General features: G+C 54.6%; 1 protein-coding gene across 1 annotated transcript in view; it reads left to right on the top strand.

Moving 5' to 3' along the window:
- Positions 1-11,361: 11,361 nt before the first annotated feature.
- PFKP (phosphofructokinase, platelet) overlaps positions 11,362-25,609 on the top strand; it is a 58,833-nt gene continuing 44,585 nt past the window's right edge. The window contains exons 1-2 of the mRNA XM_047755570.1: positions 11,362-11,563; positions 23,909-23,982. Of these exons, the coding sequence (XP_047611526.1) occupies positions 11,449-11,563; positions 23,909-23,982 (189 nt within the window). The 5' untranslated portion in view covers positions 11,362-11,448. The remainder of the gene's footprint in view (positions 11,564-23,908; positions 23,983-25,609) is intronic.

Here is a 25,609-nt window from a genome sequence, read left to right as displayed (position 1 = left end):
TGTCCCTCTTTGTCACCATTTCCTAACAGCCCTTTCGAATGTGAAGGCAGACAGAGCCATTCGCAAATACTGAGCTCAGAGGCACTTCTCCAAGCCTTGGTGTCCTAAGTAAGAAAAGAATAAATTCTGCGTTGGCTACTGCTGATGTCAAGTCCATGCTGTGTCTGAGGAAGCACTGGATGCTGACGGGAGAAAGGCCGAGCTGTCGAGTGGGGACCCAATAACCCCTGGGCATGTGGGAAGCTTTCAAGTCTACTCTTTGGCGCAGTATTCACGCTCTCCTTTTTTTTTATTAAGGTATCACTGGCGCACAGCTCTAAGGTGTTTGCCTTCTGGGTGTCTAATGGACGGCCTGGCGACTGTAGTTAACACCGCACTTGCCCTTGAAATTTGCAGAGTGGAATTCAAGTTCGTCTCATCGTCTCATCAAGAAACCTGCAAGGCTGCCTAAAGGGCTGTTTCTGTCTCCCTGCCGTGACTCTGGGGCCATCGTGTGGCCAGGAGACGGAGCACCTGTGCCAGAGGCTGGGCTTGCCTGGTGGGGGAGGAAGAGACCAAGGGTAGAAAGGGGGGTGGGTCTAGAGCTTGGGGGGCTGCCACCGGAGCTCCATCACATCCTCCTCCATCACGCACAGGCATGACGTCACCTGGAGGGTGAAGACCCTGTGTCCCCAACAGGCCCGAGGGATGTAGGTCCCAGAGGCAGAGGCCTCCCTGGGAGAGGGGAGGCAGTAAAGAGACACTTGCCAAGGCGCCTTTTCATTCTCCTGAGCTACTCTGGGAGAATAACCTGGTATCACATGACAGCTCTCCCTCTCTCTCCCTCTTCCTCGCTCCCGGCCTCTCCCTCCCTCTCTCCCTCCCTCTCTCCCTCTCCCTCCCTCTCTCCCTCCCTCTCTCCCTCTCTCTCTCCCTCTGTCTCTCTCTGCCTCTCTCTCCCTCTCTCCCTCTTTCTCTCCCTCTCCCTCCCTCTCTCCCTTCCTCTCTCCCTCTCTCTGTCTCCCTCCCTCTCTCTCTCTCCGCTTCTCTCCCCCCTCCTCTCTCTCTCTCTCTCTCTCTCTCTCTCTCTCTCTCCCTCCTTCTCTCCGTCCCCTCCCTCTCTCTCTCTTTCTCCCTCCCTCCCGGCTCCCTCTCTGTCTCTCTCCCTCTCTCCCTCCCTCTCTCGCTCCCCTCCGCTCTCTCACTCTCGTCTCTCTCCTCTCTCCCTCCTCTCTCTCCCTCTCTCTCTCCCCCTCCCTCCCTCTCTCTCTCTCTCTCTCTCTCTCTCTCTCACACACACACACACACACACACTTTCTCCCGCTGCAGTGGGAAGCTTTGGCGGGGCTTGGGTCTCTGTGTTCCAGCAGGAGCTGGGTCTGGAGGCGGAAGCCTGCCCCCTCCCCAAAAACGAGCGAACCCCGTGTGCTGGGTTGGGATTTTCCTTTCTCAATATTCCAGCCATGGAAACGCTGATGAAACCTTGTTTACTTGCAACTGCTTTTCAGATCTGTGTCAGTTTCCTGAACTCCAGCTTGAGCCAGGGAACAAAGCGAAGGTGGCAGGCAGGCCCGAGCCTGCACGTAGGACCATCAAGCGGGAAACTGGGCGCAGCGCCATCACCCAGGCACCGTGGGGAGGTGGGGCAGGGCAGGTGCGCAGCGCGTGGAGCCCGGTCCCTGCGGAGCCGCTCGGAAGAAGGGGCCGGCTCCCCTGTGGACACAGATGCCCGGTCGTCCTGCCCTTTGTGCTGCTGAGCGTGGGGCCTGGTCCCAGCCTTGGAGGAGTAACAGGAAGACACAGAGCAGGAAGACATCAAACAGGAAGGAGGGAGGCGGAGGGCACGGAGAAAGAGAACAGATGCGCCATGTCCCAGAGCAGGGCAGGACTTTGCATGGTTTTTGCTTTTTTTTTAACTGCTTTCCTGAAATATCCTTCGCAAACCATTTTTTACACCATGTATTTCACCAGGAAAGGAATCTTATTTGTCCCCCACGCCTCTGGAATAAGTTGCACAAAATAGCAGCTGCTCTTACGCAGCGGGATGCAGTCACACAGGCTCTGGCCTCTTCCTTTGCATTAAAGGAATCACTACAATCTCCACCCCCGAGCTGATTCCACCCAAGACACGGGGGTTCCTACCCCAGCAGGGGCGAGCCAGCCCCTCCCGGCTGCCTGGAAAGACGCCCGAGTGTCCAGCCTTGTGACCACGGGACTGCAGCCCGGCCCTGGCATCCGCCCAGGCCATCCCCAGACACGTTCCAGGGGTCCAGGGCTGGGCTCACAGCTCCAGGCTGGGCCATACAAGGAAGCCCTTGCCGCCAGGATGGCCACGGCCACTACCCCATGGGGTCGGAGGGCTGGGGATGATGGGATGGACACAGCCATGCTGCCCCCCCACACCATTGGGCTCTGGTATGGGTTTTGATGGAAAGCCACCGGCCCTCACCAAGCGACCCTTCCTGCTCTTCTCCCCAGAAAGGAGGGAAGTGAACCCCAGGGTCTGGAGGGAGGCCTGGTGGTGCATTTATTTCAGCACCTCACCCCCACCCTGCACTGAAGACCAGGCAGCCCAGGTCTGTCCTGGCCCCCAGGACAGCCAGCAGGGGCATGCGGACAGCTCCGGTCTCATGGATAAGCCTGACTCTCAGCGCCCAGCATGAGGACAGTCCCTCCTGGTTGCAGGCCCCAGCTGGCAGCTCCTGCAGTCCAAACTCCTAGCATCCTGGCAGCCTGCACCTGCCCAGCTGCTGGCCACTTCCCCCACCTGCTGTCCCTCCACCTGCTCTCCCCCGATTTGCTCTCCCCCCACCTGCTGTCCTCACACCTGTTCCTGCACCTGAGCTCTTCCCCACCTGCTGTCCCCGCACCTGTTACCACACCTGAGCTCTCCCCCACCTGCTCTTCCCCAACCTGCTCTCACTCCACCTGCGGGCCCCCGCCTGCGCCCAGCCTCCCATCCAGGTCTCCCACACCCCACAGCCACTGCCCAGCAGAGCACCCACACAAAGCCCTGCTTTCTTCCCACTCACATCCCTCTTTCTTGAGACCTCCATCTAGAACATTCCCAGCCCTTACCTCTCCCCTAGTCGCAGGTCTCATCACCACTCCTGGGGGCCAGCTGTAAGCCCCTAAGGACTCAGCTGGACCCTCAAAGGCGTCATGGTCATTCTCCAGAACTGCAGACCCAGTGCTGGCCCAGTCACAGCTGGCAGAGACTGGGCAACTAAGATACAACAGGTGAGTAGGAGGTCGAGGAAGCCAAGGCTCAGGAAAGGGGTGAAGGCCTTGAAGAACAGCCCTGAGCCTCGAAAACAGGCTGGCGTGTGGCTGAGAGCCTGGAGTTCACCGGACAGAACACCCACTGAGAGCTCCCCGCTTCACCTCCTGAAAGCAGGGGACACAAAGGGAGCTGGCTTAATCTCCTAGGGGGGATGTGTGTGCGTCCACACACACATATATAGTCATGCAGAGAAGAAGCACAGGCCAGGGAATGTTCGCCTCGGAGCAGCAGTCTAGAATGGGCCATCTCCAGGGAAGTCTTCCAGAAACATGTTTCATGGAAGAAAATCTTTGGACCTATTTGCTAATAAAATTTGGAGTCATTCCTGGAATGTCACCAAGATACAGCTAACAAGATATGAAAACAAGTTCCAATCATAGGGCCTCATTTTCCAAATGGAGAGTAAAGAACAGAACAAGAATAGCCTGAGGATGGCCCAGTCTCGGAGAAGAGCTGCAGCACCAGCTGATGAGCCTCTCTGCAGGATGCTCCAGGACAATTGATCTGGGCAAGACTTCCCTCTCCCCCCCCCCGCCCGCCTTCTACCATGTAACACCTTAGGGAGTTCCCACTGTGGTTCGTCAGGTTAAGAACCCGACTAGTATCCACGAGGATGTGGGTTCAATCCCTGGCCTTGCTCAGTAGGTTGGGATCCAGAGGAGTTGCCATGAGCTGTGGGGAGTCGCAGACAGGGCTCAGATCCTGCGTTGCTGTGGCTGTGGTGTAGGCTGGCTGCTGCAGCTCCAATTTGACCCTAGCCTGGAACATCCATATGCCTCAGCCTGCATGCCCTAAAAAGCAAAAAACAAACAATGACAACAACAAAACCCACTTTGGTACAAAACTCCCTCCAGAGGTTTCTAATTCTTCTGCCCACCTGGGAAAGTCCGCTCTGCTTGTAGGAGATCCTGCTGTATTATTTCTATGACTCCAAACCACTAGGAGTTAAGCAAAAGTCTGCAAAACCCATTAACCAAAAAGCAAGACTTTATAGAGAATCTTAGCATTTCCCCTTTTTAAAAATTTTTTATTTTTACTTTCTGGGCTCCAGGTGCCAGAAAGCTCACAGCCCAGCTTGTCGCTGAAGGTGGATGCCATGCCAACTGTACGCATGGGTCTGTATTTTACTCCCTCACCTAAGCTTTCCACTGGCATCTGACTCACCTTTCTGCAGGTCCTTTTGTTTTATTTTGTTTCGTTTTATCTTTTTTGGTTGCCTGACTTAAAAAAAAAAAAAATCTAGGAATAAGTTTCAAAAGAAGGTTCCTGAACCCTCCACTGAGGGCAGAATCTTGGAGCTGGAGAGGACAACCAGCAGCCAAGCAGCCTAAGACGGGCACCACCCATGCCAGAACGCGGTGGCCAGAGGGGGACAAAGGTTTCTATGTGCAGCTCCAGCGGCGAGAGCCTGGGAAGCAAATGCGTTCCAGCCAGAGGCCGAGGTCAGGTGAGGCGAGACCAGACGGGCTCCTTCCTGCCGCCTGGGGACTGGGTCTGGGGCCCAGTTGGGGGCTGAGAGCTGAGGCCCAGCAGACTGCCCCTCCCCTGTCAGAGACCCTGACCCACAGGGCAGGATGGGCCCTGCCGCCCTCCCCCTTTGCATCCATCCTCAAGGACCCAGCCCCGGGACCTACTGGGGTGGAAGCTGCTGTTTAGAACATGGGTCCTTAACCACACGTCCTCAATCCCCCTGTAGCTAGAGAACCAGCTTCCCGTCTCTAGGGGCTACAGTTACCTTGTCTCCTGAATCAGTCATCTTCCTTGCTAGTAGCAACGCTCCTTCAGGTTGTCTCCTGCCCTTGGGCTGGGTCTAAGCTCCATGGCCACAGGTGTTCTGAGCAAATCAGAACTTGGCAGGGCAAGGTGCATCCTGGAGCGGCTGCAAGGCCTCTGAATCCATAACTCCCACTCAGAATATGCCAAACACCACGGAACAGCCTGCATGGACTAAGCAGGGGTTCCCAAATGTTCTTTTTTTATGGTTTGGATTTTTTTTAAAATTAGAACACAGTTGATTTACAGCGTTGTGTCAATTTCTGCTCTACAGCATCGTGACCCAGTCCTACGTATATGTATATATACCTTCTTTTTCTCACACTATCTCCCATCATGTTTTAATCCAAGAGCCGGGATACAGTTCCCTGAGCTGTTCAGCAGGACCTCATTGCTTATCCATTCTGAATGTAATACTTTGCATCTACCAACCCCAAACTCCCAATCCATCCCACTCCCTCCTCCCTCCACCTTGGCAACCCCAAATCTGCCCTCCATGTCTGTGAGTCTGTTCCTGTTTTGTAAATAGGTTCGTTTGTGCCATGCTTTAGATTCCACATAGAAGTGATATCATGTGGTATCTGTCTTTCTCTTAGGAGAATCTCTAGTTGCATCCATGTTGCTGCCAATGGCATTATTTTGTTCTTTTTTATGGCCGAGTAGTATTCCACTGTATATATGTACCACATCTTCTTCATCCATTCATCTGCTCGTGGACATTTAGGTTCTTTCTTCCAGAATCTCTGGGATGCAGGACACAGGAGGCACCAGGGTAACCACAGTTTTTTAAAGAACAAACATTTGGCAGCAAGGAGAAATCTTGGGACTGATGCTTATTATCTGGCATTTTACCTGCCGCAAAGCAAGAGTCTATGCTAAGGTTCTCACGGTAACTGTGAGGGGGGGGACCCCAACACTTTCTAATGAGCAAGAGCTGATAAACAGAAATCAGTTCTCCTCACATAACTCGTGTTCCTGCAAAATCACAACCCAAAACTCCAGCCCGTCGGAGGGTTTGGGAGGAGGTATTAGAAAGTAACACCATATAGTTTAGAAAAACGGATCAACAAGAAGCAGAGCCAAGAACTTATTTTCAAAAGCTGTTTTATTTGCTAGTTGTTTGGACAGACCGTTGGTGACATTCGGAGAGATGTTCCAGAGAAGCTGTTGCGGAGGAGGCCACCTTCAGGGAGCCTGAGGGAGGGAAGAGTCGGGGAGTGGGGGTGCCGGGAGGTGGCAGCTTTAACCGTTGCTGGTGGTTAACAGCAAAAGGGCCGGTAGCTCGAGCGAGGAGCAGAGTTAAGGACTGCGAAGGTTTTGCTTTCTGTCGGTCTGTCTGTCTCTCTCTCTGTTTCTCTCTTTCCCTCTGTTCCCATCTCTCAGTCTGTTTCTCTGTCTGTCTCTCCCTCTGTCTCTCTGTCCCTCTGTCCCTGTGTCTGTGTGTTTCTGTCTCTCCGTCTGTCTCTGTCTCTCCTCCCATCTCTCAGCTCTGCTTGTATTTGTACAGCCTCTCTCCACCTGATACCCCGGTGACCCCCCAAACAGTCCTTCCCACAGGTCCTGGCAGCAGGGCCCGGGGTGTGGGGCCTGGAGGGCCAGCCTGCATCCTCTTCCCCTCGGGGAGATGGACAGAGGAAAGGAGCGAGTCCCTAGGGACCTGGTGGGTCAAGTGCATGGAACACGGCTCCTGGGACTGGCTGCCCGCTGGGGCCCTGGAGACAAGGGAGGGGCAGGGACGTGGACCGCAGGGCAGGAGGGACTCAGAACACCTCATGTGACAAAATGACATGATCAGCCCTGTCTGCTGCAGAGGTGCCTTAGAGGGGCAGAAATCGGCCCTAAATGAGTGGCCTATCCTGGTAAAAAGGCTGTATAGACAAAAGATGAGTCTGTCCCCGAGGAGGTTCAAAGGACCACATCATCCGGGACGAGGCCGCAGGGCCCGGAAGTGCCGCTTTACACAGCATCCAGGGAGGAAGAGGACCAAGCCTCAGACCAAGACCGTGGGAAGGGGCCTTTCGGCCCCATTTGGCCTGGGTTCCTTGTGCGCCAGCTGGACGTAGGCTCTAAAATATGATGGGGTCCCAACGGTGGGAAGCCACGGAAGCCACTGAGGAGGACTCAGCTTCCTGCCCCTTGGGCCTGTGACCAGGTGCCTCCCTCTGCCCTCAGCTGTGGCCTGGCCAGTTGCCAGGCTCACAGGCCCCCTAACTGCGCTCTGCACGCAGGGATCGCGTGTGTACACGTGACTGGAGGGAGAGGTCCATGGCTTATATCAGCATCTCACAAATTTACACCCCTAAATGTTCAGAGCTCCTGCTGCCAGCTGGCACGTGCCCCTGGCACACGCCTGGTCCATGGGTGTCCGTCTGCAAAGTGAAACGCATTACTGTTATAGCTTTCATCTCGGATATTCTAGCGTGTTGGCCCTTGAAAGCTGGCCATGAACCACCTCAATTCCGGTAAGGAAGCAAGGGAGCTCTAAGAACCTGTCATTACAAATTCAAACGTGTCAAAGTCAACAGAGAACCCAGGCCTCAGTGTAGACAGACAACATGCAAATTAGCAGGCAGATCTAGTATTTCACAACTAAAACGCAGAGTGACCAGGTTAATCGGACCGTACATCCCGGGCAGGGTTCTCCAAGAGGCACAGCCAGTGGGCTACCCAGGGAGAGGTGGGGGAGGGAGCCAGGGGGCACCAGGGGCCCTTCCTGGGCCCTGGGCGGCGGGGTGAGCGCCCGCGTCGGGGAGGGAACCTGCTTTACTCAGTTGACTGACTCGGATGGTAATCTCACTGGAAACATCCTCACAGACACATCCAGAGACTGGGTTTTGCCAACTATCTGGGCACCCGTGATCCAGCCAAGTTGACGCATAACATTACCCATCACGTGGCAACGCCGCTAAAACCATCCTGGTTTCTTGCCCTGACGGGGAAATTCCCAGAGACCTTCTTTCAGCAGCGGAGCCCTCTCCCCTTCCCTCTGTTCTCCGAAGCAACCGAGCAATTGCCGGGGAAGCTCCTCAGAGAGGGGAGGTCTGCTTCTCCCACCGTGTCAACGCGTCTGCCCTCCTTCTGCTGAAGGTGCAGGAAGAAGAGGAGGGGTCCCGCTACTCAGCTTCCAGGCACACACCGAGAAGGAAGCGGTTTTTCTGTGAGAGGCTCTGGTTTGCATGGCTGACCACATTTCCCGGAGGGATTAAACCCTTAAGGACCACGTGCTTCGCAGAAACCAGGAGACTGTCTTTCCTTCCGTGTTTCCCAGGCCAGATGTGGGCTCTAGGTGGTTCAGGACAACACGACTCCGTGTCAAGGGTCTTGGAGAGCATCCACTATTTTCTACCTCGTTCAGAGTCTAGCTGTTAGACAGAAAGCAGGATCACTTTAAAATGTGGACCAGGACACTGAGGACAACTGGTGGGGGTGGGGAGCATGCATCGAAGGCAGCGTTTCCTTGTTTAGCCAGTGCTTTCATTTACTCATGGACTTTGCAAAGTCTAGGGAAGGAGGAGCGGGGAGGCACCAGGAAAAGGGCAGATGGTTACAGAGCTGTGGTTGCAGATTAGCTCAAAGTCAGCTCAGGGGTGCGGGTGGAAGGAACCCGCCAAAGCTGAGGCATCAGAGGTAAAGCCTTCATCCCGCAGGGGGACAGAGGCCTCTCCAGTGAACCCCCCCAGCAGTGGGGCGTGTACAGAGCACACCCTCCCCTGCTGCGCCTTCAGATGAGACTCCAGACCCCAGCTGGTTGCAGCCTCTGAGGCCCAGAGCTGAGAGCCCAGCAAAGCCTGCCTGCAGCCCCGGCCCCTGGAATACTATTCCTGTGATGTAAGCGGGTGTGGGTATAAACCATCAAAGCTTGGCGTAATTTTTTAGGCAGCAAGAGAGAACTAGCACGTGGCATGGTCTGCTGGACATAAAGCTGGATGCTCGACAGGCGTGAATTCTCCCTCCTGGATCACCGAATTCTCTTCTAAGGCCAAAGTTTAAAAACCAAAAACACAGTACCTCCAGTCAAAGGGTTACTAAAACACATGTGCTGCAAGAGAAAAAGAGTGCAGCAGCTACATATTTTCACAGTGGCCGTAGCCAGCTCTACTTTGTACCCTGCGAGACTGAGCAATGGGCCAAAGCTTAGGGCCGTAGCCAGAATGAGGAATTCCTGTCTGAAACACAAGCCTGCTTAAGAGACCTAAGCTTTTGCCAAACAGACATAACCTTTGGGGTCTGACAATGCTGAACTTTCCTGTGTTTAGTGAACTGCAGTATTTTATTCCCAAAATGATACTTTTGTTGGAGGAAAAGACAGCTATAAGAAGCAGAAGAAATTAAAATGTCCAGATTTACTTACATCTTTATGCACGTGCACACACATAGACACACACCCCTGCCTCCTCACTTATGAAGATATCCTGAATATACTTTCATGTAATGTACAGCTTATCTTCAATCCCTAACAGCAATAGAAAACAATGTGTATATTTATATAATAATTTATTTAGCCCCATTGTTTGGACACTGAGCTTGTATCTATTGTTTTCTGCAGTACAGACCATTTGCTGTCATGTGGCCAACCCTCTAAATTACAAAAAATCAGTTTTATAAGAAGGTAAAGGCCTTTTGGCTAAATTAAAATTCGGTGTGGAGCAACTTTTCAAAGGGTAGAATGCTCTAGAAAAGGATGGATGATTCTAGAGCACAAATCCTGGGTCGGGGTGCCCTGGGCAGAGCCTGGCTCCCGTCCCGCACTGGAGGAGTGAAGGGCACCCACGGGCCACCTTCAGATGCCCACTCTCTGCGCAGCATCACTCACTCAGCTGAACTCATTGGCGCAGGCGCTCTCAGATTCTGCAGCCATCAGAATGCGCTGGGACTTGTTAAAAATGCTATTTCCTGACAGCATCTCTGAAACTGGACTTCGGTGGTACTGGTGGGGGGCGGGGGGTAAGGCCAGGAGATTCGGATGACCACAGACGTTTAGAAGTTTCTCCATCCCTTCTGGCCCAGGGCAGAGATCAGACCTCTGGCCTTGTCCACAGCAGCTATTTGTTTCTGTTTTGCAATTCACTGTTGATGCTCAGACAGCGGAGCAGGAGGATAAGGCAAGCGCCCAGGGCAAGGGCGCACTCCCCAGCCTCTCTCCAAGGCTGCCCGGTAGTAAACAGCTGTGCGTGCGCCTCCGTCTCAGGCTGTTCCAGGTGACAGGAGAGCCTTCATTTAAGCTCTTTTCCCTTTGTATCCGCTCCGTGCACGTTCGTGGTGCCTCTAGTAAGTGATACCGCCCCCACCGGAACGGCTGATGCGATCCTTTAAGAAGCTCTTCCCTCCGTACCCCAAGCTCAGTGCTCTGGGCAAGACTGCGCGCCCAGGAGCATCGGTCCGCGCGACCGCGGCGGGGAGCTGGCCCGTGTTAATTTCCCTGAAATGTCTGTCCCCGTTCATCCATCACCGGGCACTTTGGACGTGAACGTCAGGGAGTTCCCAGTGCAGCTGCGGAAGCGTCTGGCTGGCCACGCAGGACACTGCGGTTTCCTTCGCAGGCGCTTGGGTCTTATCGCCCGGCCAAGACTTTCCTGCCCTTCTCCTGCCCCTGCCATTCCCAGCGTCAGGGTGTCCCCGGGGTCCCCGCGCGTCCTCTACGGCCCCGTCCCTTCTCCTCGTGTGCCAGGCCCCCTGTGGGGACCGAACCAGCGCTTCGTCACCGCCCGCCGGCGACGCCCACGGTCGCTCCGCGCCCGGAGACTGGCGCGCGTCCTTCCTCCCCGACCTCAGACATCGCCCGCGGCTCCGAGCGCTGCCCCCGGAAGGAATCTAGCGGGAACCGGGGGTGCCGCTGTCGCGACGGTTCGGTTCCCCCCCGGCCGCCGCGGGCCCCGCGCCCAGACCTGCCGCTGCCCGACCCGCGACGCCCCCACCGCGGCGGCGACCCCGCCCACCTGGAGTGCCCGGCCGCCGCCGCCGCTGTCCCCCCACCTGCCGCGCTCCGCCCGGCTGAGGCCCCCCCCACCTTCGGGGCCAGCTCTCGGGTGGCGCTCCCCCCGCCCGCACCGGCGAGGCTCCGCCCACCTGCGGGAGCTCCCCACCCACCTGTGGTGCGCTCGCGTCCCCGGCCGGGCTTCCGGCCCGTCAAGCTCCTCCCACCTGCGAGGCGCTCCGCCCCCCCGCCCCCCAGGCCTGCCGCGCTCCCCCGGGAGGTGCTCCCCGGAGCCCGGCTCGCGCCCGCCGAGCTCCCCGCCAGCCGGCGCCCCCGGCCCCGCCCCCCTGCCACCCCCGCGCCCCCGCGCCCCCGCCCGCCCGTGGCTGCCCATTGGCGCGCGCCGCGCGGGCGGGGCCGGCGGTTCCAGAGGCGGCGGCGCGGGCGGGGCGCAGTGGCTGCTGAGCACCCTCCCGGCGCCGTCTCCGGCCTGCTCGCCATGGCCCACCACGACGACTCCCAGAACCCCAAGGGTTCCTTCCGAAAGTTCCTGGAGCACCTCTCCGGGGCCGGCAAAGCCATCGGCGTGCTGACCAGCGGCGGGGATGCCCAAGGTGCGCGACCGCCCGCGTGGCCCCGGGCGGGCGGCGAGTGGAGGGGACCGGGGAGCAGGGATGGGAAAGGGGACCGGGGACAAAGGCTGAGGTTCCCGGGAAAAGCGAGGGGCAGTCAGGGAGAAACGAGGAAGAGAGGTGGTCGACCAGGGGGAGAGAAGCCCCGCGCGCAGAAACCGCAGGGGTACCTTCCTGGAGCGGAAGCGGGCGCGGGCCCGGCAGCCTCAGGAGTCACTGCGGAGCCAGGGCAGGGAGGCATGTGGCAGTAGGATCCCTCGCTGGGAAAATCCGTTTTCCACCTCTACGCTTATTTTTTAAATTGCGGCTGGCGGTGGGGTCTCCGGGACCCCGTGCTCGAGGTCATTTCTCATCCGAGTGGTAGGATGAAGCCGGACGCCCCTCCAAAGCGTGACGACGGCGCGGCCACGTCCGAAGCCGCGGTTCCCATCCCAACTTCGTCGCCCACCCCCAATGTCGTGGAAATAACAGATCGGACCCCGTGGCGCGTCTGCAGCCTTGCAACCCCTGAGCGGCGCTGGCGGGGTCTCGGTTGCAGTCGGCGGGAAGCGGCTGGGGCGCACTGGGGTCCCCGCCTGAGGATGCCCTGGGGGCGGCACGGCCTTGCGTTTCCGCTGGGAGATTTTAAAAATGGTTTTCCGGCGCTCTAACCTCCTGTCCCCTTCCGGCTCGTCACCAAACCAAAAACTGAAATGGGTCACTAGGCCCTTCCCCCGACCCCCCCCCCCCACCGCGCCCCAGCCTCCTCTGGATGGGAAGGACCAGGAAGCGGGGACTCCCAAGCGTCACAGCACCGGGAGTGCGGACTGCAGCTGCCGCCCTCCGCCCCCAAGGGTGGTAGCTGATTTCGAGGAGAAGGGGACCCATGCTCCCGGGCCCGAGGCCTTACGAAGAGAATATTTGGATTTAAAGCGGGGATGACACAGCCGCGCCACGGCCCCTTGCGCTGGGCGCACGTGGGGGCGCAGGGGTTCCCAGAAGGCTGGGGTTTCCTGATCCTGGTCCATCCCTGGGTGAGGCGAGCCAGCCTCTAGAAAGTAGCGCCGTGCTGCCCAGGCGCTGCCCCGGCGGGTGCGTGCTTAGAGCCTGAAGGATCACAGGCCGGGGACGCCTCCTGAGCCGGGTTTTGGTTTTTATTTTACCCTCTTCCTCCTGTCCCGGATGAGCTGAAAGGCCCTGATGCCTCATCTTCCCCAGCTTCCTGGCCACGCTCCATGGAGGGATGCTTAAGTGATTGGTCCGGCGCCCTCGCCGGCCGCCCACCCTGCCCCGACCTTCTCTTCGCCCTTGAGTGGGGGCGGGGCCGGGCGGGTGCGGCAGGTGGGGCGCTGTGGCTGCAGCTCCGCCCGCCGCGGGCGCGTACGTGATGCCCGGCCCGTCACTGCCCGTGCGTCCTGCGCCCTCAGCTCTGGGCACCCCACCTGGGGCCGTGCGCTCCTTGGAACGTGGGTCCCCCGCGCGTGGGTCTGTTGGAAGCCCCTCCGTGTGCTATCGAAGGTGGCTTTCGCAGCATCAGTCGCCGCCCCCTGCCCCACAGGCCCGCCTTTGCCTCAGAACGAAGCTGGGCTGTTCTGATTTGGTCTTCTATTTGTTGTTCTAGTAAGGTGTCCCCCGGTAAAAACAATGGAGAGAAAATGCTGTGACATAGCAAAGGCTGGAATTGGGGGACTAGCAAAGTGAAATAGATGACATCGCCAGCATTGCTTAAATGAACACCCCAAGACATGCCAGTGGGTGGCCGCGCCCGGCCTCGCTGTCAAGGGGCCTCAGAGGCAGGTGCGCTGGGAGGTTAGTCTTGCCCAAATTAGGAAGCATCTTGATGGACTCTTACCCCAGACTTGGAAACAGAATAAAACGTTGGCACAGAAAGAGGAACTGGTCTCTTAATCCTCCTGGCTTCAAGGTCAGAGTTTCAAGGTTATTTTAGACCTAAGGTACTACTGTCTGTTGGGAGGAAAAAAATGGGTCATTCTTTTGAGTCCTTGTCCAAAAGTTTGCTCAACTACCTGGTAGCTGGTGCTCAGGCAATTGAGATTGTGATGCAACAGGCAGAATCAGCCTTCTCGCTGTGATGCAGGCTTTGCCACTTGTGAGCAGTTATGAATAAGAGAGGCAGTGAGCCCACACCTCTTCTAGTCAGTGGAGAAGGGTCCTGGGAGACTGAGCTATCCAAGAATGTGGCTTGGTCAGGGTCCTGTCAGGTTAACAGGAGATGGCACCACCCATGATGCCCTGGTGTTCTGAGCGGGCGCATCTTGGCGGCCCCTGGCGAGCCCACCCTGGCCGGTCTGCTGGGCATTTTCCCTCAGGCAGAGCCAAGGCTGCTCTCTCCGTTTCTTCTTGGGCTTCATGCCGAGCGCCACCTCCTGTTTTGATCCTGTCTGGGACCTGATTGAATGTTTGGAGGCGTTTCTTTCCGAGAAGCGGCCCTTGGGATGTGCTCTGGGTGGCAGACTCCCGGACCCTCTCACTGTTTTACCATTTTATCTTTTACCCTTTTATCTTGACTCTAAGTAATATCGGTGCTTGATTTTCCCTTGGCAAGGAGAGTTTGGCTCACAGCTGAAGACCAAGGAGGATTATCACATGTTTTCATTCCAGGGTAGTTTTCTAATCAGATGCACAATTGCGGAAAATTCCACGTGGAGATGGCCAGAGCTGCCAATGGCCGGGGACACTCCTAAGTTCTAGGAGCTTTATGGGCCTTATCTCCAGGCCTCATTACATCACTCCAGGACCCACAGGACTGCAGGTCTTGGTTTTGGAGGTGGGGAGAAGGACTCACAGAGAGAGAAGTAACCTCATTTAGACGACAGAGCTCCTAGGTGGCACTTGGCTGGATGTAACCCAAGTTCTATGAGTCTCATCCCGAATGCTCCCCACTAATCCCCGCCCTTAAAGGGCTCTTCTCAGGTGAGGCTGTAACATCTAATTCCTACTCAAAAGGGAGCAAAGGCCTATTGGCTCGAAACTATGCAGATGGTTTTTAAGCAGCTTTAAGAACAATGCGTTTGAGAGCATCAGCGTGGCTAAGTCGATGTGCCGCCCGATGCTGAAGTGATAAAGTGCTTGTTTTCTGATTTGTATTATTTTATATTATATGCTTATGGAATTATGATTATTCCCCCCCCCCAAATGAAAATCCCTCGGCTATATTCCTGACTGCCCCAGCCCTGGCCATTAAGGAAGGCAATTTCTAAGTCTAATTTTTTTTTTTTCATTCTTTGGGTGACTTCCATTGTCACCAGGAATGTCTACAAATTTACATTGATTTTTACTTTAACCTGAAATAAGTTCCAGGTCGATGGACAGACTTCCTGTGACGAGGTTCCTACAGCCAAGCAAGAGTGTGTCACATATCAAAAGTGACTCATTGTCTCAGACACAAATTGAGGGCTTTGGGAGGGCCCGGTGCTGCCAAGCAGGCAGAGAAACGGCCCCAGATGGTGGACTGAACAGGGAAGCTGTCCCTTTTGGCCCTTGGTAAAGTCAGCATGAAGACAGTATTTAGGGAACGCTCATGCAGATGGGGTCTGGCTAAGCCTGTCCATTCATAGGAAGAGTCACTAGTGGCTCGGTGACCGTTTGCTCAGCAGAGGCCCTAACGCTTCCACCTGTGACTCACCCATTTCACACATGGGCAAGTGAGCTTTGAGCTGACCTGACTTCTGAGTTCTAAGAGGTCGGCCTGGGCCACGTGGCCACCCAGCCGTGTGTTTCTGGCACCCAGCACAGTACATGGCACTCAGCTGGTACCCACAGGTTTAATGGTCTCCCCCCTGGAATCTCCCTGAGTGAGGACCACTTTCTTCTGCAGAATGGCAGGTGACAAAGAGATGATTGACCAAGCAATGTCTTCTTTGCTCATTAAGTCATTTTGGCGAATTAAGCCCTCACAAATCAAAAGCACTCTTTTAGGGAGTTCCTGTTGTGGCTCAGCGGGTGAAGAACGCAACAAGTATCCATGAGGATTCAGGTTCAATCCCTGACCTTGGTCAGTGGGTTAAGGATTCGGCATTGCTGCAAGCTGCATAGGTCGCAGACACAGCTCAGATCCCGCATTGCTGATTCCACCCCTAGCCTGCAATCTTCCATATGACACAGGTGCAGCCCTAAAAAAAAAAAAAAAAAAAAAGAGAGAGAGAAAAAGAGGAGAGTCATATCTGCAGAGTCATATCTGGAAACAACACATGTCTGAAGATCAGAACTTAAAAACCATGATCAGAAATTCAAGGTACAGAGTTCCCATTATGGCTCAGCGGAAATGAATCTGATTAGTATCCATGAGGTTGCAAGTTTGATCCTTGGCCTCGTTCAGTGGGTTAAGGAGCTGATATTGCCATGAGCTGTGGTGTAGGTCACAGATGTGGCTCAGATCGGGCATCTCTTTGGCTGTGGTGTAGGTCAGTGGCTATGGCTCCAACTTGACCCCTAGCCTAGGAGTCTCCATATGCTGCAGGTACAGCCCTAAAAAGACCAAAAAAAAATTATTTAAAAAAGAAAGAACCTCGAGGTACTAGTCAACTCGGGTCGATGTAGGGGTTCCTCTCTGAACTTGAGCGCTGCATCCAGGCCCTGCTGGCTTGTGTGGTCCTTGCATGCCCACCCAAGCCCTGCCCTCACACAGCCCCCTAAGGTGGGAACAGTGGGCATCTCGCTTCACGCGCCCTGGGCCCTTACTGTCTGGCTCTGTGCATGTTTGTCTGTGAAGGGCTCTTTCTCGCCAACAGTGTAATCATTATTTTAGCAAAAATTACTGGGTCTCAGAGGCGGCCCCTTAGAATGCTGGTGTTAACCCCATGAGTACCGTGGGAAATCCACGCATTTTCCCTTTTCTAACGCAGACGCCCTGGGTGACACATTTAAGTGGCCCTTGGAACCTAGACATCTTGACATCTTTCCACAAAAGCAGGTTGTTCCCTGTGGTTCCAGAAAATGGAAAGCTTTGACACAGGATGCCTTTCACCCCAGAGAACTGGGGCTATTTGAACACCATCTAATGCGCTGCCAGAAGCGGTTACACTGGAAGGGTGGAGAGAGGGTGGCCTCATGTTAAAGGCAGACACAGGACACAGAATTGTACACCTGCTGTGACTGTGATGATGCTGGGAAGGTGTGTTTGGTTAGAGAACAGATGGCTGAATGTTAGGAAAATAGCCGAGTCGCTTTCGAGGTATTCTCTCGGTGAGCTCCGGGTGCTGTTTTATTTGTGAGAAAGCGGCTGCCAGGGCCTTCCTCCCACCCTCTCCCACTGCCAGCCCTGCCTGTTCGGGGCTCAGCTTTTGTGCTTCAGGATGAGAAGCAGCAAGACCTGTGGCGGTGCAGCAGTGACCTGAGCAGGAAGGGGCTTCCTGAAGGGGAGGCCTGACCTCTAGTCTGGTGGGAGGGGAATTGTAGGTTTGCAGAAAGAGGTGGAAGCACCCAGCCCCCTCTCCTTCCCTCCCCTCCCCCTCCAGCCCCCTCCTGCCCCTCCCTTTCCTCGCCTCCCCTCCCCCTCTCCCCCAGGCACTCAGGCCCAGGGAGGCCCTGCTGCCCCCAGGGCTCTCGGCTTCCTTCTTTGTCCTGGGTGCAGACAGCCACGGGGGTCTGGCTGAGATGCAGGTTCTGGTTTCCTGGGTCCAGGGAAGGCCTGGTCGGCTGGATCCAGCAGGCGGTTCAGGCCATCTGATGTTTCCTATGATGGGATTCTGACCTTGACAAGGATTCTGATCCGGGAGACTGATGAGTGGGGGCCCTCGTGCAACGGCCTGAGTAGGTGTTCCTCTGAGTAGCAGGAGTTGAAGGGCAGCCAGCGGACAGAGGACCTCGTGCAGCTCTGGTGGAATATTCTCATTTCCCTTATCATTTAGTCATCCCACAGGTTAGGGACGCCTCCCCAGGTGCCCTAGGCTGGCAGTGGAGCCCCTTCTCCCAGGTGCCTGGGGGGTGAACATGCGCATTTGGTGCTGAGAAGGAAGCTGGACCTTTGGGCAGGAAGCCAGGATCCAGGGACAGCCCCGCCACAGGGGTGGGGGGCGGGAGGGGGCAGGGAGAGGGGCAGCAGGAAGCAGATGGGAGGCAGGTGTGGGGCCAGCAGGTGGGAGAAAGAGAGCAGGGCCAATGGGGGTGAGGAGGACCACAGGGAGGACTTGGGATTAACCTCATGGGACCTGGAAGCCCCCTGGGGTCCAGCTGCCTCTGGTGAGGGAGGTTTTGGGGAGAGGAGAGGGGAGGGGGCCCTCGTGTCCCCAGGACCAGCACTGGGCCGAGGGTGGAGGCTTGAGGGGTGGAGTAAGCACCCAGTGGGCCCCGTGGTGGGTTAGGGTTGGGCTGGGAGTAAGGGGTTCAGCTGCAGGTGGGAGCTGGACCTCTCGGCAGGAAGGCAGGCAGGGCGAGGGCCCAGGCGGAAGCAGGCAGGTGGGTAGAAGGATGCTCTTGAGGGCGGTGCTTGTACCAGGGGTTTTGTGGACACCAAGGGAAACCTCTGCAGGAAAGTAGCCACTTTGGGATCTGGAATGAAACATTCACCACTTGCCGCTGGGGAGTGTGGCAAGATGTACACACTTTGCGGGTGTTGGGAGCAGATTCAGGGCCCAGGGCTCCCGCAGAAACGCGGCCCCCTTATACATGTGGCTTTAAACCCATCACCACATTTAGAAATGCAACAGAAACAGGAAATGAGTTTTCAGCTTCTGTTTTATTCAATCCAATTTTCAGTCCATCATCAGTACAAAAGGTTATTAATAAGATATTTCACATGTTTTCCATCCCGAGCCCTTGAATCCAGCGTGCATCTCACCCAGTGCGTGTTGGCATGGTTGGTGGCAGTGCCGGTGGCGGGGGTCTGGAGGGAGGGGTGTGCGATGCAGTCAGGGCCAGAGGGGCTGACCTGGTTGTTCATGTTGAAGTCTGGTGGCACGCAGGGGACTGCTGGCAGTGGTCTGGTGTTTGCCATGGACGTCGGGATGCAGCACGTGGCAGGCATGCTCCCACCATGGCCCTGCCTGGAGTCCCTTCCCAGAGGTCCCCGTGTCCACCTGGCCAGAGTCCATCACCATCTCCCAGCCTCTCTCCAGGGGGCTGCTCCAGCCCCCCTGCCACCGCCATTCTCCCCCTTCGTCCTTGTCACCTCCGCCTCCCAGTGTGATGTGAGGGTTTGTCCTGTGTTGTTTACTGGCTGTGACTGTGCCACCACCTTCCCATCTCATCATACATCACCCAGCACTGCCCCAAGAGGGAAGACACCCCATGCCTGTGTCCTGACGGAGGGGCGGCTGAATGAATGAATGACTGAAGCCCCCACGGGTCTATGCCCCGTGGTCCATAGCCGCTAAGGCAAGCTCGGTGATGGGATGCTGCAGGCTGCTGAGAAGCTTGCGAAGTGGTTCCCAGGGGAAGCAGGGTTGTGACACCTTCTCCCAGGGAATTTCCCTCCCGCACCTGAATTATTAAACTGCGCGCTTCCTGGAGAACAGCAGCAGCAAGAATAAGACAAGGTGTGTTTTAAGTTTGCTTTCTGACATGTGCCAGCATCCTTGCTTTGGTGCAAACAGGAGAACACCAAGCGTGCGGGGAGAAACCTATAGGAGGTCTGGGCAACCAGACCTGACTTTTCAAAAGGGAATTTAAATGTTGAAATTACTAAAGAGTGATTATGAGCCTTGAGAAAAATGCAGGGGAAATGACCCAACACGCTCAGAAACGGCTGCGGATCACAGAGGAAATAAAACCCCAATTATTTTATTAGAACCAACACACTCCTTGTTTTTTACAAATTACTCGATGCTTGATTTTTATCAGAACAGAATCTCGGGGAGCATGCTGGCGCACTGCCTCACGGAGCCCAAGGAAGAAACTACCTCCATGACTGTTTGTGCTTCCTGCAAGATGCCGCAGTGAGAAGCTAGTTGAGACTAGGGGTGCAGCGAGAAAACAACAGTCTTCTCTTTCTATTATCCTAAGTTTTGCACCTACGTTTCTCACATTTACCACTTGGCTGCTCCCTAGTTTTTTCAAGATTTGTTTATTTTTGGTTCTCCTTACAAGTCTGAACGTTCCCTGAGGACCCAGGGTTTTTCTTGCAAATGATGAGGCAGTTACTTTCCAAAGATTAGGATTCTTACTTGTAGCAGGGTGAGAGTTTCCTGTGGAAATAACTGTGAAAGTTGTTTGAACTCCCCAGGCTGGCTGCTGAAACAAAACCAAAAGCTAGAGGAAGGACTCTGAATGTTTACTCAAAACAGCAGCTAGAGTGCTCTGCACCCCCCGGAAGGGCACCCTGCCCAGGACAGCCCCCAGCGGAACCCTCATCCCCGCCCTGCTCACCCGGGAGGCCGCCAGACCCCAGATCCAGAGGACCCGTGTCGGGACCCAGTCCGGATGTCAAAGAATGAAAGAAAATCTGCTTTTCCTGCTATCCTTGCTCCCTGTCCTCTGGACCCACCACGGGCCAGCCCGCGGCCCCCAAATTCCAGTGGAGGGCTGACCCTCCCCAAATGATTAAACAGGAACGGGTGCCAGCAGGCATTTTTTTCTCAGTTTCCTCCAGGGAATTAGGAAGACTTTCAATTCAAAAGCGGGAGTAGGGTTTCAGTTCCAGCTTCTCATTTTACTAGTTTCCTCCCCTTGACTGTTAATTTGCCCACTAAGAGCCTGACTCCCTCGGGCTTCCTGGGAGCTGCAGCCTGATGCTCAGGTGCTCAGCCCGTTATCACTGGGCTGTGGGCGGATCACCTTCCCTCGACCAATCAGAAGGTGGCAGCTCTGAGAGGCGGAGGCAAGGCGGGCAGGTGTAGCAAGACACCCACGCCAACTGAAGTTGATAAAAAGCAGCTCCACGCTGAGGCTCGCAGACGCGCGAGGCTTCATTCCCCGGGAAGGGAGCAGGAATGCTGTGCTCCCTGACCCGGGGCCCCCAAGACTCCCCTCCTGCCAAGGGGCCTGATGCTGGCTGAGAGGGGAAGGGCACCCCAGGGGGCAGGCCGCTTTCCCACGTGAGTCTGGGTCAACAGCACGGGGCAGGGGAGGAATTCAGGATGCAGGGCTGCTGTGAAAGTGGCCAGGCCTTGTGGGCAGAGCTCACCCAGGCTTGTTTTCACCCCACGGCGTGTCCCCTGGGGTCACCTCTGGATTAGGCTCTGCTTGTCACAGTTTCTTTCCTTCGGTCATTTCCTTTCCCACTTGCACTTTCTAAAATCTTCCAGTGCGTGTTCTGTATTCACGTCTCTATGGAAGACGCCAGGAATAAGTTCTCCAGACGTGGAGGGGTTGGAAAAGCCCAGCCGGGAGCCGGCGTTAACCTGCCTGCCTCCTCCCCAAAGCATCAGTGGGGCGCCAGCGTTTGGTGCTCATTCTCTTGATTACAGGGGCACGGAGTAGTCCAAGCATCACGGGGTCTGTGGGAAGGGGCTGGAGGAGCTGTGTTTATTCACTGGGTTAAGGCCTCAGGCCCAGGCCACAGGGCACACCTCGGTATGAGCAGGAGGGTGGGCGGGAGAAGGAAGCTCAGAAACGCCTGGAAGCTTTCCTGGAGGGGCCAAGCCCTGTCCTGGAGGTCAAGAGAGGGCAGCTCAGGGTCGCGGGGGCAGTTCTGGGATGCTGCAGGTGGAGCTGTGTAGACCGGGCCTCCAGGTGGGACCAAGCAGGTAGGAAGAGCCCCCCTGGCTGGGTGGAGGTCTCACCTCAAGGGTTGGGTTTTACAGGCCCTGGGAAATTGGGGGAGAAACATGGGCATTTCTGAGTCTGGGAGACGAGTGTTAGCTGATGCCAACACAGAGCACGTCTCAGAAAGTGTGACGCTGGGATAGGGACAGTGCGGCTGCAGGGTGTTTGTGTCATTGCCAAGGGGTGGCATGGGACAAGACATGGCATCTCCAACTTCATCTTTAGTGGTTTTTTACCCTTGCTTTTCAGAGTTTTAGATGTAGAGCAAAACTAAGGGTAAAGTACTGAGATTTACCGTCTACCCTGTGGGCCCCCCCCCACGTGCAAACCCTTGCTCACCATCAAAGCCCCCACCATCAGCATCCCCACCGTCAGCATCCCTACCGTCAACATTCCCACCAGGTGGTGCATTGGTTACAACTGATGCACCTGCACTGACACAGCATCATCACCCAGAGTCTGCAGTTAACACCGGGTTCACTCTTGGTGTCTCATGTTTTGTGAGGTTGGAAAATCCTCTGTGCTCTGCCTGTTCATCCCCCTCCTGCTCCTCCTCCAGCACTCCCTGGCAACCATATTGTTTTTTGCTTTTTTTTTCTTTTTAGGGCTGCACCTGCAGCATATGGAGGTTCCCAGGCTAGGGGGAGAATGAGAGCTACAGCTGCTGGCCTATACCACAGCCAAAACCTGTGTTCTCATGGATACTAGTCAGATTCATTTCCACTGAGCCACGACGGGAACTCCCAATTGTTTTGGTTTTTTTTTTTTTTTTTTGTCTTTTTGCTATTTCTTTGGGCCGCTCCCGCGGCATATGGAGGTTCCCAGGCTAGGGGTTGAATCGGAGCTGTAGCCCCCAGCCTATGCCAGAGCCACAGCAACGCAGGATCCGAGCCGCATCTGCAACGTACACCACAGCTCACGGCAACGCTGGATCCTTAACCCACTGAGCAATGGCAGGGACCGAACCCGCAACCTCATGGTTTCTAGTCAGATTCGTTAACCACTGCGTCACAATGGGAACTCCCCAATTGTTTTTTTAAATATGTCCGTGGTTTTGCCTTTTTCAGAATCTGTAATTTTTTTTAAACAAGAAGAACATAGTTACAAAATCCTTTTATATAATAACAGAGGAGAAAAAGCTACTTTAATCCTTTCAGCCATAGAGTGAATAATGTTAGAGGGAGACAGGATTCAGGGGAAATTTGAGAGAAAAATATCAGTTTTGTGGGCGGGGGCTGTTGGGGGTATCAAGAGTATCGGCTTGTGCAACACAGAAAAATTGTGCTGCTCTGAGGGAGGACACGGGACAAGGAGGAGATGAGGATGAGGGTAAATGATTTGCTGCATTTTGAAATGCTGAGTTTCAGGATATATGAGACAGCCACCAGTGAACCAAAAGGTCACTCAAGTCCTTCATGCAAGAAACTAGGTTTGAACATGAAGTAGTGAGACTAAAATACATAATGTCTGCATGCACGTAGACGTTTGCTGTGCATTTAACATGAATTTATTTCCAGGATACACAGCCCCCTCCAGCTTTTTCAGCTCCATGAACATGGTAGCCTTTCACAACTGTGGCCTTTCAGAGGCAGCAACCTTATTCTCTGGCTCCTCCTAGTTTGAAAATTTGTAACCATCTTCTGAGAGGGTTTGCCATACAAGTAGATACAAATTGAGTCTCTTTGTCTGTTGAGTGTCTTTCTGGGCCCCACAGTGCCTTCATTTGTTTCTTAGTTACCAAAAGTACTGCTTACTTTGTGGTCCGCCTTCTCTAAGATCTCTGACATTTGTTCCTGAAAGTTAAATGTACACAGGAGGTGGATGGGAGCTATTGTGGGTCCAGGAGCAGCTAGGTACCCAGGTGCGGCCTATTCTGGTGCTCAGGGCTGCATCCTCTTCAAGAGGGATGGGGTTCCCTTTTCGCTACTCTCCAGATAGCCTCACCCATCAGCTGAGACGATGGTACAGGGTTCTGCAGGTGTGAAATCCAGACCTGTTCACATAGGTCCAAGCTGCGGTTCCATTGCACAGATGGCTGCCCCAAAGGAGGGCTTCAGTGGCAAAGCCAGTTGGGGTGCAGCCGATTTATAAAAGTATATATTGCACTTTTAATTTTCTCTAAGGCCCTCTGAGGAAACGTGGGAAGTGGCCTAGATTTACCTTGATTAGGTAGTATTTATAGTATATCAGCTTGATTTGACTTTTCTTTTAATAAAATTGCATGACTTGTTTTGTGCTTAAGGCCACTGTCGAAATTTTTCTTTTCCACTGGTAGTGGGTAATAATTTTTCATCTCCTCTGCAGACCAGTGGGCTTCTCAGCACTGCTTTCTTTGAATTTGGCTGCCTGTAAACAAACCTCTCTCCTCTCTGTTGTTTTGTAATTGAATGGAATCGTGTACAAATTCAGCCCAAGGGGAGGTGGCTCATATGCCGAGTGTGCTTGCGGGGTTGTTCTGAACGCACAGCACTGAATGGGGAGTTCCGTCTGCAAGACGGGGCCTCAGGACGCGGGTCTCTGCCACATACTTGTTTCTCTTCCTCCCGGCACTGGTCCCCGGGGTGAGTGTCCTGACTTTTCACCTGAGGAGCCTTCTGCGAGGGGACACGTTTCCCCCACTGTCACAGATAGCAGTGCCAGCCTCGCCCAGTCTGGTCAGTAACTCCTGCCCCTCTCTCTTTGCAGGGATGAATGCTGCTGTCCGAGCCGTCGTCCGCATGGGCATATACGTGGGGGCCAAGGTGTACTTTATCTACGAGGTCAGTGTCACCCCTCCTGCTTTCTCCGACTCTCAGGAACCTGTGCCTCCTCCTCCTCCTTGGGGGGCAGCGGGGGGAGTCACACCTGCCTGGGGCTGCTGACCACAGGTGGAAGGTGGCCAGTGACGGTACACTCAGGCGGCCTGCAGGGAAGCCCAGGTTCCATGGGGGCCTCACGGGCAGGGAGCGGGGTGGGGGGGTTGCTCTCCCTGATCTAGAGGCACATCTGTGAGGTTTGTGTGAAGGAGCATTTTGCTGTCCACCTAGTGTTCCTCTAGGATTAATGACCTCAAGCTGGTATTATTTCCGTGTAGCTCTCGTTCCTTATAGAAGTGATAGAGTCACTAAAAAGGCAGGATGAGTTTGAGTAAACATTATGAAAAACCAGGAAAAGTGGCCGCTTTTAGCTTTTCATCATTAATGTAAAACCCAGACCACCTGCCCTGCATCTGTTTATGCCTTAATTTCAAAATGAAGCATCTGAAATCAGACACCAGGGAGAAGGCCCATCATCTCCCGCTTTTGAGACCCTCGCAGCTCAGGAGTTAGCTGTGTTTAGAGGGAAGGCAACCCTAAAGCTTCGACCACATGGTCTATTTTCAAAATCTAGTAGGAAAACGAACAAACAAACAAAACCTTGTATTTAGTTTTTAGGGAAAAACCCTTATCTTTAGTTTTTAAGTTTGTAAAACATAACAAAGCTTTAAAAAATGGAAATAAGACCATAGGTTTTGTGGGGGGTTTTTGTTTGTTTTTTTTTTTTTTTAGTTGCTTCATTCTTCCAAGATCACTGCCAACATTTCATTCTGATTCCTCCCGGTACTACATACATACATTAAAAGACTGAAAGAAAGTATATTAACATTACAGCAAATGTGTTTTGTTGACTAAGTTTTTTAGCCACCACTGAGTTAGGACAATTTTCTGTGTGTCGCATACATTCCATGACTATCGCTTAAATATCTGGGTAAAATTCCATCGAATTGATGTCTCACTCACCTGACTCTGTACCTGCTTGATCCCTGCACTCTCGCATCACTGGAAATATTTAGGTCACCACCCATTTTTCAACTATCCTAACACAGCAGGCTCGAGACGAATATTTGAAGCCGTTCTGTGCATTGTGTCCTTACTGTGAGCCCAGGATACGCACCCATGGAGTTAAAATGGATGGTGCTCGTAACGGGTCTGTGGTCTCGCCAAAGGGACCTCTTTGTTCCACAAGGTGGCCCCAGACCCCGCCAGTTCTGCATGTGGCCTCACCTCCCGAGAGCCCACTTGGGCTCCCATGTCTGTTTACTAAGTCATTTTCTCCACTTGTGAAGATGCTGCTCAGTCGTTGCTCTTTGGTCTGAATGACCATTTGTTCGCTGGAAAGATGCTTTTTCCTGGGCTTAGGTTTGCCTTTGAAAATGGTGGTTCTATGGGTTGGGGATTCGTATTTACCCGATTTGGGCCAATGTTAGCGTGGTGGGTTTCATCAAAGTCTCTCCAGAGCTGTAGTTTTGTTATTCTCTATTCGGGTGTGTTTAGGGTCAAATGGCCCTCGTGACTGTCCTGAGCCTCGCCTGGTGACCGATGGCCCCACCATGGACGTGGAGTGAGCATGTGGCCGCCGTACTGCGCT

This window comes from Phacochoerus africanus, chromosome 12 (genome assembly GCF_016906955.1).
Source record: "Phacochoerus africanus isolate WHEZ1 chromosome 12, ROS_Pafr_v1, whole genome shotgun sequence".
Taxonomy (NCBI): domain Eukaryota; kingdom Metazoa; phylum Chordata; class Mammalia; order Artiodactyla; family Suidae; genus Phacochoerus; species Phacochoerus africanus.
This window is presented reverse-complemented; position numbering and strand designations above follow the sequence as displayed.